At 36.4% G+C, this 16,337-nt stretch overlaps 1 protein-coding gene across 1 annotated transcript in view; it reads right to left on the reverse strand.

Moving 5' to 3' along the window:
* Positions 1-2,531: 2,531 nt before the first annotated feature.
* LOC139943338 (uncharacterized) overlaps positions 2,532-16,337 on the reverse strand; it is a 46,230-nt gene continuing 32,424 nt past the window's right edge. Inside the window, exons 6-16 of the mRNA XM_071940173.1 lie at positions 15,657-15,775; positions 14,484-14,745; positions 13,541-13,854; positions 13,097-13,235; positions 11,893-12,215; positions 11,320-11,476; positions 10,414-10,748; positions 9,658-9,796; positions 8,788-8,999; positions 8,247-8,382; positions 2,532-7,755 (exon numbers count right to left, since the gene is read on the reverse strand). Coding sequence (XP_071796274.1) covers positions 7,472-7,755; positions 8,247-8,382; positions 8,788-8,999; positions 9,658-9,796; positions 10,414-10,748; positions 11,320-11,476; positions 11,893-12,215; positions 13,097-13,235; positions 13,541-13,854; positions 14,484-14,745; positions 15,657-15,775 — 2,420 coding nt within the window. The 3' untranslated portion in view covers positions 2,532-7,471. The remainder of the gene's footprint in view (positions 7,756-8,246; positions 8,383-8,787; positions 9,000-9,657; positions 9,797-10,413; positions 10,749-11,319; positions 11,477-11,892; positions 12,216-13,096; positions 13,236-13,540; positions 13,855-14,483; positions 14,746-15,656; positions 15,776-16,337) is intronic.

Raw genomic sequence — 16,337 nt, forward strand, 5'->3', positions numbered from 1 at the left:
TTCCAGTCGTTATCTTCACAGTGTTAGGGCCAAATGTGACAAGCTAAAAGTTCCACCACCAACTTGGAACATCATCAAAACTCTTGGACTTAACACCAAACCTGCTACTCGTCGAGGACACCGTGGTGGGTTGAAGACACATCGAAATGCTGTCAACCTCCAACATCCAATTATCCACAATAACAATAATGTCAACAATGAGAAGATTGATGTTTTAATACGCCCACGTCTACCTGCAGCACCAAGTGTTCAAGAAAAATCAGCCATAAGACTCCAATCAAGATGTCTAACAAAGGTAACAATCACGACGACTGCTCGTCCCAAGAAAACATATTGCTAACCTACACTGTTCCTGCTAAACTCTAGATCAATAGTCAACAAATTTGATGAAATAACTATGGTAGCCAATGCCAACAATGCTGATACCATAGCTATTACTGAAACTTGGTTACACCCTGATTCGCCTCCCGACCAGTTTGCCATTCCTGGATTTTCTGCTAACTTCAAATCAAGAAGCAACCGCCAGGGTGGTGGAGTGGCTTTTTATGCTAGGCACTTTTTGAAAGCGAGGGAACTACCAATACACGTTCCTGATAACATTGAAGCTCTTTGGATCCACATGAGACCCCCTAGACTACCACGTCAAATGTCATCTCTTATTACGTGTGTTGTCTACTTCCCACCAAGGAGTCCTCATGCCAAAGACTATATAGATCATCTCATTGCAAGCATTGATTCTCTTCAAGTACAGTATCCGGGTGCTGGAATTTCTTTGATTGGAGATTTTAATGACTTGGATATCCAAGGATTTTTACAGGATGAGCGTTTTACTCAAGTTGTCTTGCAGCCGACTAGAGGTCTTAACATTTTAGATAAGATTATCACAAATTATTCTTATCTTTATTTTCAGACTGAAATTTTATGTCCAGTGGCTAGAAGCGACCATAATTGTGTACTTTGGGTGCCTAAAGACAAAGTTGTAAAAACTAACCAAGTTAGTCGCAAGAAGACTGTACGCCCATTGACAGACAGTGGCCTCAGGTCATTCGGTTCATGGCTCACTAGCCATACCTGGGAAGAAAACTTGCAAATCGATGATCCATCTCAAAAGTGTGATCTACTATGCAAAACAATCCAACAGCACCTTGGTGTCCACTTACCTACTCGCAATATTCGTTTCCACGCGACCGACAAGCCATGGATCACGGCCGAAATTAAAGCGGTTATAAAACAACGACAACAGGCTTGGCATCAAAACAACCGGCCCTTATGGAGTCATGTGAAGACTAGAGTCATGCATGCTATCTCGTCAGCCAAGAGACATTACTACCAAAATAAAGTTCGTCATCTGAAGACCAAGGACCCTGCTGGCTGGCACCGACAAATAAAGTTACTCACCCAAGGCCGACGAGATCAGCCACCCATAACTGTTCCTGGGGTTGATTGCAATGGACAGTTTGAACATGTAGATAATTTGATAAACAATCATTTTATATCTATAGCTAAGGACATTCCAAGTATTGATAGATCACTATTACCTCCCTATTTACCGTCACCCATGCCTTGTCCGCATGATCAGCCAAGAGAAGTATACAAGGAAATTCGTCAGCTTAAAACTAACAAGTCTAGTATTTCTGGTGATTTACCTGTACGTATATTGCGTGAGTTTGCTTATGAGTTGTCTTTCCCACTTACTGACATTCTTAACACTTCCTTTGATCAGGCAAAAGTCCCTGAACAATGGAAATGTGCTGAAGTAGTACCAATCCCAAAAACTAATCCTCCGACCATTGCTGAGCTGAGACCAATTGCACTTACCAGTTGTTTTGCCAAAATTACGGAAACCTTTGTAGGTAAATGGTTGTTGGATGACGTTGCCGGGAAAATTGATTTTAACCAATTTGGCAATCAACGCAAATTATCCACTTGTCGTTATTTGGTAAAATTGTTGCATCAGTTGTACGAAAATGCAGACAACCCTAAATAAATTTTCACCATTGTTTTAACGGATTTCTCTAAAGCATTTGACCGAATTGATCATAATATATTGGTTCAAAAACTGCTTCAGTTACAAGTACGGCCATGTATTGTGTCCTGGGTTATTAGTTTTCTTGAATGTCGTAAGCAGCGTGTGAAGTATAAAGGAACATTTTCCTCCTGGGAAACAATTCACACTGGAGTCCCCCAAGGAACAAAGTTAGGCCCAGTATTGTTTCTTATTATGATCAACGATGCTTGTATTGATGACAACACCCCTTACTATAAATATGTTGATGACTTAACCTTTGTTGAAAGTCGAAATTATGTTCAATTACCTCATATTCAACAGTCCTTAGTCAATCTACAAAACTGGACTTAATAACATGAAGTTAAATGCAGCCAAATGTTGTACCATGTCAGTGTCTTTTGCCAGAAACTTGCAACATCATGAAATCCTGCTCATTAATGACACTCCATTAGAAAATGTGCATTACGTTAAAGTGTTGGGTGTGATTATTCAAGACAATTTAAAGTGGGACAGACATGTCAATGAGATAATCAAAAAATGTAACAGAAAGTTGTACATGTTGCGTTGTTTACGTTCTCATAATCTACCTGTGAACGATCTATTGGCAATTTACAAGGGTTATGTTAGACCTGTTTTAGACTACTGTGTTCCTTTGTTCAATGGTAATCTAACTAAAGAGCAGGTCAACAAATTGGAACGTAATCAAAAAAGGGTGTGTCGGATAATTTTTGGTAAGAACTATTCTACTTATAGGGAAGCTTTAAATGTGTGTAAACTTGAAACCCTTGAAAACCGTCGAGACAAACTGTGTAGCGATTTTGCTTATTCAATCGACTCCCATCACATGTGTAGAAATTGGCTACCTCCCCATAGAAACTGTCAGATTAATTTAAGACACACCAACAAATATGACCCACCCAGATGTAAAACAGTTCGCTACAAACAAAGTGCAATTCCTCAAATCGTCAGTCTGTTAAATACCTTTTAATATAGTTATGTGTGTATATTTAATAATTGTGCCTACTGGTTTTTTTTTTTTACCAATGTATTTTTGCCAATGAATATCTAATAATAATTTTTATCTGATGTCCATTTCCTTGTTAACTTCTACTTAATGTAATTTTTTAAACATATTATGATGTTGACATGTGCAATTCAGTTTTTTTAACTGCGAGTCATGTTTTAATAAACCATTTTTGAATTGAATTGAATTGAATAATGGATGGAATGTTATGGCGGATGGGGTACCTCCATCGACATCTACGGTTCCACCAACGGCAGCGGCGGTGCATGGGGCAGTGATGCCGCCGACAACGATCGGTGAATCTTTCAATACACCAGTATTTGTAAGTTCCGTTAGCGCGTTGGGCTAGATAGCGCGCCACTGCATAGCGTTTGTGACGATCTTGGAGCCGCCGCGCCCTTTTAGCGTTGCACGAAAAAATTTGGAAGGGCGAGTTTGTGATTGTTATAACTATGGTATTCTGCGTTGACGAGATGAACCGTATTTTAGGCGCTTTGGCTTAATTTGCCAACAACCGGGGAATATGTGCTGTTTATTTAACTGTGCTATATTTGCTTTAATTTCAAGTTCCTTTGCAAACCTTTTATTTTAACGCTTTTGGTTTCGCGGTACAGCCTCGTCCGGAAACCTGTATGCAGTAGTAGTTTTGGCGACCTCGCGGATTTAGCTACGGCCGGAGGTCAGTTTTGCTATTGGTTGATTTACTGTTGTTGATTTCGCGGAAATCAGTTTGGCTTTACTTGCTTTATTTATTACTTTTGATTTCGCGGGTGAAGCGACTACCGGGAATCAGTTCAGCTTATTGGTTTGCATTAAACACATTTTAGACGATCTTGCGGATGGCAGGCAACAGCCGGAGATCTGGTTAAGCTTTATAAAATACAAGCATTTTGTTATGGCTTGGCTCATTGCAGCATGAACAAATAAAAGGCTGCCCAGGCCACTCTGTTGATCGAACCAATCTGTTTCTGTGTCGTATGTGGTAATAAAACCGGTAAATAGGGTGTACGTTGTGCCATTGTTTAATCATTTCTAAAAAAAAAACACAGCACCTCATGAAGTAAGATTTCACCGGAAGCTTTCTACTATTTTCAAACCGTGTAAGTTTAACCACAATCGAGGAACAAAATGTAAGATTTTAAAAGTGGCAAGGATAATGGTTTGTTTTTGATTATTCAACAACTTAGCAGTTTGGCCCCCTTTTTGATTGGTAAGTGTTACCGGTATTCTTAATCATTTTACAGCCCTATTTATCGAGGCATTATGTGATGGCCTGAAACCTTTTTGTATCGACCTAGATTCGAACCCACAAACCGATTATCTTTGCCACTTTACTTTGATTCCAGTGCAATAAAGACATTCAATTAAAACATGCAATTGAAGTAAAATCTAGGTCTATTTTTTTTTGTTAGCTTGATAAAGTTACGTTTAAATAAGACATTCTTAAATCAGAAGAAACCATTATTAAAGCTTGAATTCTTGAGTATCAATATCAGTAAACGTTCATTGCTTTTGGCAAATTTTTTTTTTTTTTTTGTATTGTTGTATTTCATTATTTTCAATACATTATTTGTTTACTCAGAAAATAGTAAAACCCTAAGTCGTCCAACTCGTTTTCCTGGTCGTTAGCATTTTGATGTTTGTTTAATTCATCAAAAGAGAATTCTAGCATTTAACAATGATTTCAACTATTACCAATAATACATACATCGATATAATAATACATAATAACTCAACAAATGTTGAAAGGTTTAAATCTTCTCATGACTGATTATATAATAAGGTTACCTAGATAAAGATTATTGATTTCTCATTTGATTGTGATTTGTTCAGAATTGAAAGCTTTAACAAATCTTCTGCGATAGTGTAAAGGACCTGCTTGGTCACCAGATGTAAATTAACTCCGTTGCTTACAATAGCGAACTATAAAACAAATACCAGTTGATGCCCGCTACCATCGTTTGCCTTTAACTTTTAAAGGTCAGTGTTCAGAAATAAATGTTAATTATAATAATATTCTCTTTGTTCAACAGATATCTTTCTGGTACCATTTTAGTCTAGTTTATCATGTTTTGCTCCACTAAAACCAAGAGACTTTGTAAATTTTTGAAAACTGGCAGTAGGAGAGCTCAATAATGATCTACTTCTTACTTAAAATTTAGTTGAATGATTTTTAACAAGTAGCTGTGACCTATTTTAACCGTTAACTATCAAGTGTGTTCATGTGTTTGTCTCGTTTTGAGTTTGCTTGCTTGTAATTCTTATTTGATTACATTGACACATACCACCAACATTGGTTGTTTTGTTGACAATTTCCATCAGTTTTGCGGATTATTGTTTTATCCCCTAAACCATTTCAGCTCTCTGTAGACAGACATGTTGTCACTTATAAGTCACTATAACTTAATCCAAACACTCACAACAACTATATATCTTCCATCTAGCCATACATACCCAGCGACCGGGATTTGAATCCAACCCATTGCCTTAGTTACTGAATTTGTTAAACAATTAACGGCAAGTACCACCACTAAAATAAACACTTTTCCCCTAAATTTAGGAACTTTTCAAAACAATTACAATTGAATTACAACACTTAAAATCAGAAACCCTTCTTAAAACAAAGCTTTTTTTTACCACAGTTTGGTAAAACGTAATGTTTCTTTTAAGGATTTTTGCCATGTTTGCTTTGTTGACAAATATGAAGCTGTTGTTATTCTTCTACTCAATCGCAGCTTTCATGTATTTAATTTTAACAACATTTCTTTTTAAAACTTAGTCTTGAAAATGGTTTATGAGATGACAATTTTACCAATAATTTACCATATTAATCAACACCAATATAATACTACCTTAACACACAAATATTGATAGGTGCAAATATTAATTAAAATAAGTTAAAATTTAGTGAAAATTGCATGTGACAGAAGTTCTTGAATCAAGCTGAATTGTAATACTTAAGATTGGAAAACAAAAGTTTTGTAAAAGTATTTCCACCTATGTAAAAGCACAGGTACAACTTCTCTGTTCATTTATCATTCAGCAGTCGTTGTTAAAAGTTGTATACATAATGATATGTTTGAAGGTTTCTGTTCAAATTTCAAGAACAAATCTTTCCCTTGCAAGGCTAAGTTGTTTGTCCAACTGGAAACGGAACTGCATTGTTTGACAAATTTGCCACCAAAGTAGTCCTGTAACATTCACTGCAGTTGGTTTGCCTCCATGTAAATTGACCTTGTGTGACAAGGCCCTGACAGTATCTCTAACGAAATGACATCAAAACCATCGATAATTAGGCATGGGAACACAATGTAATCATTTTCCTTCAATGTTGTTATGGTATGTTAGGGGGATGTTGATCAACACAGAGCTCGTGACTTGTTTTAACAGACTTGTTTTAATGTAACATATACAGGTGAACAAACTGAAAAGATTAACGTATTACCATGGCAACTGTTTCATTTTACCATGGTACGCATTGTTTGATATGGCTGTTTGACAAGTTAGATTGCTGAGTAAAAGGGACAAAACGCTGTGCCGTTTTGTTTGTAGAAAATAACAGTCAAAGTATTACATTTGCGTGATTTTGATAAAGTCACTGAACATTTATCTAAAGTTATAATTTTTTAAAGCGGCAATGCTTATTACTTAATACTTCTTCCTTCCGAATTGTGCTGAAAAGTTAAATAATCCGTTCGCTATATTCATAAAACCCTTTTAAATTTGTTGTTTACATCAACCTCTACAAGAAACCATTTTTAAAATTTGAACTCTGTAAAATTCAAATCAATTACAAAGGTTTTGTTTTCCTTAAGTTAAACCCCACTCATTGCCCATAAATTCATTTCTACCTGTGTTTCCTCTAAATCGTAACGTAACTGTAACTTATTTAGCAGTTTGTTTTTTATGTTTACGAAAAGTTTATTTAACTTTACATTAATGTGATAACTTCTTCTGAATTTTAAATATGGTTTCAGCAGCTAGCTACGAAATACAATTCAAAATTACTTTGATTAAAACAATGCTTAATAAGTGCACAATATGAATAAATAAAGATTTTAGGGCAAACATGGCCAATTCAACTACGTAATCTAAAAAAACATTTTTGAGCCAAGTAAAACACCAGGTTACCAGTCATGCTGCATTCGATTTGTTTTAGCTGATAGACCGTATTGAATAACCCTTTTTGCCATGAAAAGTCGCCATCTTGTATGGCAAACCGTAAATGAGTATGATAAATAATGCACAAACATACTAGTCTGCGTTTCTTGATCTTTTGACGGTGAAAGACCAAATTTTAAACGGATTTTTGTAACACATGTTTAAGACTCGGCTGAACAGCTTTTCGATTTAACAAATAAACGCACCAACATGCGATTGTGCGTTTCCTAATCGTTTGACCGTGAATGGGCTTAGAACATTTTCATCCTGAAATATTTTTAGCCACGAGGTGGAGATTGGCGGCGAATTTTGATTTCAGTCTTTACAATACGAGACCCATTCCATTCAGTAGCTCTAATAACTCGTTTGTATGGACCCTTAGTATCACCAGGTTGGATATATTCAGCGTTAAGGTTATTATCTACACCAGGTATACCAGAGCATCTATTAAACCACCATCCTCCTTCACTATTCAGACCTGGGCAGTTTGTGTCGTTTTGGTTATTATCTGTACGATGGTGAATGCTGAAGGCTTGATTGTTGGCAGTCTCAAGAATATCATCTGGAAAAAACAAAATAAAATACAAATATTATTTGATGCTCTTTTAAAGGATTCAGGTACTTTTTCAAAAATTAAGTAAGCAATTTTTAATGTCTGGTAAGCTTTTTTTGAGAAAAGTTACTGCACGCGTGTTCTAGAATATAAGTTATATCAAAGGTGTAAATTAGCAGGCTATACTGAAAGGTGTAAATTAGCAGGCTATACTGAAAGGTTTAAATTAGCAGGCTATACTGAAAAGTGTAAATTAGCAGGCTATACTGAAAAGTGTAAATTAGCAGGCTATACTGAAAGGTGTAAATTAGCAGGCTATACTGAAAGGTGTAAATTAGCAGGCTATACTGTTTCAAAACACTTTAATACAAGGCTTGCTTTATACACGTTTCAGATCGTTGTTATTTCTTTATATTAAGATTAAAGCCAAACCAACAAGTAAAACAACACCAGCAGTTGGAATTACAATTCAGTTGGGTTATTACTTTCAAGGAACTTACTTCTGCATCCAATGAGTTCAATGCTTACAGCTGGATATCCGATGTCTGTTTGAGTGACAAGGATGAAGCGTGCTCGGATCGGCTGCTGAAACATGATGGTTACCGGTGCGGTTTGATTCGTGTTACCATGGAATATCTGCAGCACAGGATAGATAGAGCAACTTGATTAAGGTAAAAACAAATTGACAACTTTGCTTTTATATTCGTCACAAAGAAAACTAAATCTATTGTTCATAATGTTGCAATGTTCCTTGTGCGTACGAGTTTCTGGGATTACCAATTGTCTTTGTTTAATGCTAAGTTGAGTAACAAGTCCACGAGAATCAAAACTCGTCAATTTAAAGAGGCACACCGGCTCACCGTATACGCAATTTAGTGGTGTAGGATCATAACACATATTTTTATAGTGACTGCTCTTCTCCATTCCTGGCAGACCTTTGAAGTCATTATCTTAGTCTGTGTTGTAGCCCAAATAGCCCAATTCAGCCGGTGCGCCCCTTTACAAAACCAGTTTTGTTTGTGCAATGACAGAACCATTTACCTGAGGTTCTTTTTCAGGTGCTCCCTGGTGGCTTAGGTAGACCCAAGTAACGTTATCAAGGCTGTATTCTACTTGAAATGACGGTTCGCTTTCCCCTTGAGCTATGACTCCCTCAACTAGAGTTACTAACAGCAGGTCAATCTGAAGCTGTGGTGATTCGTCTGGAATAATATGGGCTTCCTTAAGAAGGCGTTGACCACATACCCATCGTACTGTAAATACAAACAATTGATTGATTGAAGATTTGATGTTAATGCGTTGTGCTCCAGTTCTGGTAAGTTCTGGATTGTTTTTATAAAAGGCTTCTCTATAACACGATAGACTGAAACTGGGCTCTGGTTCGTGAGTTAATTAAACAAATCTTGTTTGGTTGATCAATTGAGTTTAGAAATACTTCATGAACAAAAAACACATTTGTGAACATTAAAATTCAAAAGATCACCAAGCTTTTTGATAATTTATTGTCCATACTCAGAGAACAAAACGGAGAGACATTATCGTAAGAACTAGTTCTCAGATCGAAAGTTTGTGGGGGAAAACAGTTCCGTTTATCAATCAAATAAGTTGTTATTGCCATTACTTTGAAGTAATATTACAAAACGTGAATTTAACTTAACTGTTCGAGAACAATCTTGGTTTTAGAGTTGTAAGTTGCCGTTAAAAAGCTGAGCAAAACTCATTCAAATTATGTACACTTTAAAATTATAAATCGTAACTTTGTCAACCACCCTTTTATTGTTTAAAATATTGCTGTGTTTGATTTGTTTGTTTATGTATATACACAGTTTTCGCGATCAGTTCACTGTTATATTTAGACGAATATAACTTGTTTTAAAGACAATGTGTCTCAGACATCTCGTTAGAACTAACCTTTGCACCCTAGTAGTTCAACACGTATCCACAGAGAGCCATCAGTCTGGTTTAGTATGATGCGGATATAACGAGCACTGATTGGTGGATTGAACATGCTGGTAGCTACCGAGTCTGCTGCGGTGTTTCTTCGGATAATCTGTGAAGAAACAAAAACTGCAAATTATGATCATGCTATCTCCATCAAATAGCATGTCACTCACTAGTAAAACAAAAACCATTTAACTTAGCAAAGCAGAATTATCAATACACATTTTGTATTTTGTTCAAATCAGACTTATGGTCTCGAAATCAATTCAACTGTGCATATCACAACAGTTGAATTGATTTCGAGACCATAAGTCTGATTTAAACAAAATACAAAATGTGTAGTTAAAAAGTAGCCATAGAAGCTTAAACTAAAGTATCTTTGGCACAGCGACATTGTGGTTGTCCACAAACAAGTTGAACAAGATCAACCAAATCTGTTTGAATAGAATTTGCTTGTCAGTTCTTAGATTCGGACTTAATGGATTTGTGAAACCATTATAAAGCGCCAACTCATCAAGAACACAGCGTGTTTCAGTGGGTAAAGATAATGTTTGATACACTTCGCGAATTTGCATGGAAAGTCTGACTCCCTGTCTGAGTGCATTCCGGGTGTGTGGAGCAAAATGCGAGAAGGTGCGAATGGAAGCAGACTTTAGAAGCTTGACAGGTTGACATAATTAGGTTCCAATAACCTAATCAGTTTACATTAAACATGTATGTTCTTACCTGTGCTGAACCCTTAGTATGCCAAGTGTTCTGGTCATCACTGTACTCCAGCCTGTACCCATGACTCACATCTTCATTGATTACCTGATCAGATCCCTGCAGCATCATAATTCCCTCTACTATGACATTACTTTCGAGATCAATCTGTAACCATGGGTTGATGTCATTAGGATCAGGGCACCAGCCAATAGTATCACTGTTTGCTGATTGAGTGAGTCGTGCATTGCTTGGTTGACAGTTACCATCTTCCCTCTGCTGTGTACTTGATGCTGTGATTCTGTAGTCTGGAATGCTGCCATCTCCCATTCCGAGACGATTCAAACAAAAGAATCGTTCTGTATCAGATGTAATAAAGGCAACACAATAATATAAGATTTCTGGACATAACGGTATGTTTCGAAAAAAGAAGAAGAAAAAAAAAAAACACACACAAGCAAGTGACTTAAACGCTTTTGACAAAACAAGGTAATCTCAAATTATGGAACTAACAGGTTGTATTTGGCCCGGGACTTTGCTAGTTGTTGTTCCTTGCTCCATCAAAATAAAACAACTTGTATTAAACAAAAAATGAGCATTATGTGCGTGCTATGCATTTTTACATAACACATACTTATATCAATAGTTAATACATGTAGAGATTATACATGTTTAGATAAAAAACAAAGTATTTGCAGCGATTGTTTTTAGTAATGTTGTCATTTGAGATCAATATGAATCAAGTAAGTGTTTGCTTAATGAGACGTATCCCAACGGCGAGGGCACTTTGGTGCTTTTTGAGTCTTGCTGTGAAACATAACACAAAGTTTCAACAAATCAAACTAAAGAAGTATTATGGTTACTTTGATGTTGTACAAATCAACGGGATCAATAAATAAATAAATAAATTAATCACTTTTACAACTTTACCATTACATCCAAGGAGTTCAACACGCAACCCAGGACGAGTCGAAAATCCAGAAGTAGTATAATACCCAGTTGGTATGATGCGGATGTAGCGCGCTCTGATTCCCTCATTGAACATAGTGGTAACTTTTGTATTCATATCTGTATTTCCGGAAAATCTCTGTTAAGAAAACAATGTGATGCTCAATATCAAGAGCTATTTCAGAACAGAACAGTTTGATTCCGCCAAGGTCATGTGAATCGCAGCTTCCATACACGAAATCGATTTTGTTTTAGTTGAGATTGTTAAAGCATGCAGACGCTTACTACAGCAGTTGCTGTTAATTTTGGTAAAACATGCTGATAAACAGTGTTATAAACAATTGTTTTTTTACAAAATCTGGTTTAAAAGTTCATTCCGTTTCCATATGTAAAACAAAAGAATTGTTGATTATGGAGGAATAGTAAAATTGCCGTTTTAGTGAATCGATGGTCAATAAATAATATATTTTCGTAATCAATTACATATGGTGTCGTTAATACTTATTCAATATTCTGCATTGAACGGTTTTCTGCCATGTATTTATAACGTCATACCTGTGCGTTGTCCTTTTCTGCACCTCCTATAAAGCGCATGTCTTGCTCAGTGTCACCGTAAGATACGATGAACTCTGTAACCCAGAACCCTTTGTAGAAGTTAGCCTGTGTAACAACACCTTGAATCAATACCGGGTGATGTAGATCCACTTGGAACCATGCACTGTCTGTGTCATTCAATGTGGGACACCAGCCACCGTACAAATCTAGCCGTCCGTAAGTGTTCCAACTGCAGTACTGGTCATCAGTAGACGATGTCGTTATGCTTCCATCAGGGATGGTACCATCTCCCATTCCAAGCTTCTGCTGACAAACTTCATGAGCTGAGAAAATAAACAAATTCATAGTGTTCCATCAAGCCAACCTTTAGTGAAAACATTCAATTTTTTTGCGAATTTTGAAGTTGGTCTTGTTTACCTCAGAATTGTTTTAATTTTATTAATTCTAATTGAGACCGCGGTTTACCTTAAAAACGCGTTTTATTTTGGCTTTATAGTACATTTTCATAATAGTAGCTAATGTGTTGTCTAATAATTGTTTACAATAACTTTGAAGGGGAGTGAGGTAGAGAGTGCAAATATATTCTTACTTTACGAATTTTCCCCCCTATTTCTATTTCAATTGTATGACTTCGTGTTCTTGGAGAACGTGGTGAGTGGTCAACAGCATACATTATTAATTTATATCCTTTACCTTTGCAGCCACTGAGCTCAATATCTTAAGTATTCCAGGTTGTTGGTTTGCAGCTGATGCACCGAATTTGTTATGTGCAGTGTTCTGTGCAAGTCTGGCAATAAATTGTTTTCTAGTTGCTTTATAGATGAGATTTATAGACTAACGTTCGAAATCAGAATAGGCGTGTCTCGGTTTTAGGGTCTGTGAACTTCTTTTAGGACACCACCAAATTTCATCAGATTTACAGTTTGAAAATACAAATTGCAGAAACCTTCCATCGGTGTTGTTTTAGCATGTACGACGTATTTTCATGACATCGTTTTACTCATTTCTTAAAAATTACAGCACATCAGCAAGCAATATTTTTTTTATATAAGTTTTTTACTGACATTATCATCAATCTGTGTAAATTAAATGTAAAGGTCAATCGGTAGACTTTTGTTTTGTTATACAAAAAGTACCCCAATCGTTTCAGTGAGATTATGTACAATTTGACGTTTGAAAAAGTGGTGATTGATTGAAACAATACCTCTGCATCCAAGGAGTTCAATACGTAGGGTTGGGCTATTATTCCAGGCTGTAGGTCTGATGCGGATGTACCGTGCTTGAATAGGCTGCTGGAATATATTGGTAACTGGGGTGTTTCCATCAGTGTTGCCAATGAATGTCTGTAAAAATAAATTCAAACCAGAGGTGGAGACACAAATAAATACAAAATGATTATTAACACTTTGGTTACAACTAACGGCTGTACTGCAATATTGGAGTGTTTGTGTTTTTAATGAATATTGGTAAGGGGTGTTTGTATCAGTGTTGCCAACGAATGTCTGTAAAAAAACAGGGGTGGAAACAAATAAAGAAATAAAAATGATAATTAAGCTTTTGGTCATGAATAATAGTTGTATAGCTTAATTGGAGTGTCAATACATGATTACATGTCTGGATGGAAGGTGTCTTTGCCGAGTACTCTTACCTGTGGAGTAGAGGCCTCATTCACATACAGCCATGCAGTGCCATCAATGCTGTATTGTACCTGGTAGTGTGTCGTCCAGTAATAACCGTCTGGATTGCCCTGTGTGATGACGCCCTCAATATGCACAGGCTCTAAACCCATATACATTATTTGAAGCCATGAACCTTGATTTTCAGCTGGTCCCCAACAACCGTTCATATTCAGTCGTGCATTACTTGGCAGATAATTTGAATTCCAATGACTAGATGCTGTGATCTTATCATCGGGAATACTCCCGTCTTCCATTCCTAGTTTGTGTCCACAATGTCTACCAACTTGAACAAAACAAAAACAATTTAGCCTTTAGTTATTTTAAGTAACTGTTGAATTAATAATAGCCTCGTTTAGATTTTTGCCCGGAGTCAACTAACAGATTTAATTGTGTCAATTTTAGTGTTAAATTGAACGGCGGTTTTAAAACGTTAACATAAAGCAACATAGTAATTAAGAACAGGCCCGTCAAAACGTCGTTTGTGTTTTACAAACAAATATTTTACAATTTGTTCTTTACAAAAATTACAATAAATGGAGCCTTTAAAATAACCTTGATAGACTATCAATATAATCAGTGGAGCCCTGGTAATAGTATCCACAATATCTGCAAACTAGAAACTGTTGATGAAACTATAATAGTTTTCGTTTGAACTTTTCTCAGTAGTCGACGAACGGTAAATATATTTAGCAAAATTTAATTTTTAATTGAATGGCGGTTTTGAAATGTTAGCATTAAATGCAACATAATAATTAGAGAACATGCCCTTAAAAACATTGCCTATAAAGTTAAAGACAAATGTTTAAGATTTTGTTCAACACTACATTAAATTGAGCCTTGAATATAGCCTTAATCCTAATATAATAAGTGGAGCCTTGGTTGTGGTGAATACAAATCACACGTTACACATACCACTTTGTTGTATCCCGGAGTGCTCCAGAAACAGGGTGTAATCGCCAGGTCCGACGTGAAACTGTTTCTTCAGCAAATGACCGGTCATGTTATCTTCATTGGTTAGGTCCAGACGGATTGTCCAGTTCCCTTCAGCATCAGTCAGCTCATGTAAAATCTCATTGCCAAGCCAGAACTCACCATCCATTGACCCAAAGCCTTTCTTGTATTCTGCCCAACTGCGGTTGAAACTGACCGATCCGTTATAGCGTCGCTGAACCACCTTCAAATAAACGTATCATTTTTTTTGTTATGATAATTTTTTCATCGACAGTCAGATTGATCTTCATTTAGCTATTTTGTACAGGTTACTTCAAAATGAAAAGAAATCGGAAAACTCTTATTTTCTTTTCCTGGTAAAATGAAGCAAATTTAATCTATTCGAAAAAGATATATACAAATTATATTTAGAGAGACGTGGGCGAAAGGGCGATCCTTTTTTTCTTAAAGTTATTGCAACAAGTGTGGATCAATTTTGTTTTTTTAAGAACTGATTGCTGGTAATGCAGTGGTTTCTGGTGAATAAAGTCAAATGTAAACAAATATTAAGGGGACGCCATTAGTCTATATTGTCTCATTATAATATACACAATCACATACTGTGTAAGCAGATACTTAATCATTTGAATACGTAAAGTTTTAATATTTACGTGTGATTTATTTTCAACAAACGCTTAAATAGTTAAGGTGTGGTTACAGAGAATTGGTCATACCATTAAAACATTATGTGTGCACAATTCAAACACTATATGTAGATCCAGCATGTACAATTATTTCTATCAGGCCGGCTCGGAGGGTTAAGCACATTATTTCATTTGTTAACAGTTCTGAAAAAAACAATGATTTGTCGTGCTATACAACATCATACACGTCAGTTCTTAGGATGGTTTGAAGCTGGAGAGAGTTCTTTTTAGTCTGAGGTGCGGTAGAAGAGCATTCCAATTAGATGGACCAGAATGTTCAAAGGAACGGTCTACCCAAGTGTGTTATTGGCGTAATGTAACCTTGAGAGCATCAAGCATGCTTGGATACAACTAGAGTTAAATAAGATTTTGCTTCGGAGTTGGCGGATTGTTTAAGATGTCTTTGAATCTACATGAGTGAGATGCATTCCCAAATGAGTGATGTACTTACAATCCAGCCGGTATGGTTCGTCATATCACAAAGCACCTTGATTCCTTCGTTATTCTGGAAGGAATGGATAGTGTATATACCATTGTCGTTGTTACCAGCATCCAACAAAGCCTGACAGTCTGGGGGAATAAACAGAGTGATTTGAAAAAGTTTAAAATAAACGAAACATCTTTCATAGAAAACACGATCTGTGATTATTTTTATTTAAAGTCTTAGTACCCGGCTTTGCTACCTTTTTCGTCTTCTATTAAAATGTAGAGATAAGATGTTTCCCATTAAAACGTTTTTTTTTTTTATATCCCCGACGTGGGCTAGCTCGGTAGCCTAGTGGTAATGCACCTGCTATAGCCGAGCAAGGTCGTGGATGGTAATCCCACCCGAGTCTTTTATATTCAATGAATCTTACCCTGAACATGGCATTCATAATAATCATGTATCTCTTCTTGGTCATCAGTGAAGATTGGTTCGTTAGTGTAGATTTGTTTAGTTTGTCTTTTTGGAGCTACTTTAAACAGCCCTCCTGGTCGGGTTGAGGTACATAGACACATATCCTCAAATGGTTGGATCCATCGTAGTTTGTTTTGCCTTATTTGAAATTTTGACCTTAAAAAGAGTCGTTAAGACCCCCACATGACGGTGGTATTGGAATTTTTTTTCTCAAAAACTGCCTGGGTATATTTA

Source organism: Asterias amurensis, chromosome 10, assembly GCF_032118995.1.
Source record: "Asterias amurensis chromosome 10, ASM3211899v1".
NCBI classification, from domain to species: Eukaryota; Metazoa; Echinodermata; class Asteroidea; order Forcipulatida; family Asteriidae; genus Asterias; species Asterias amurensis.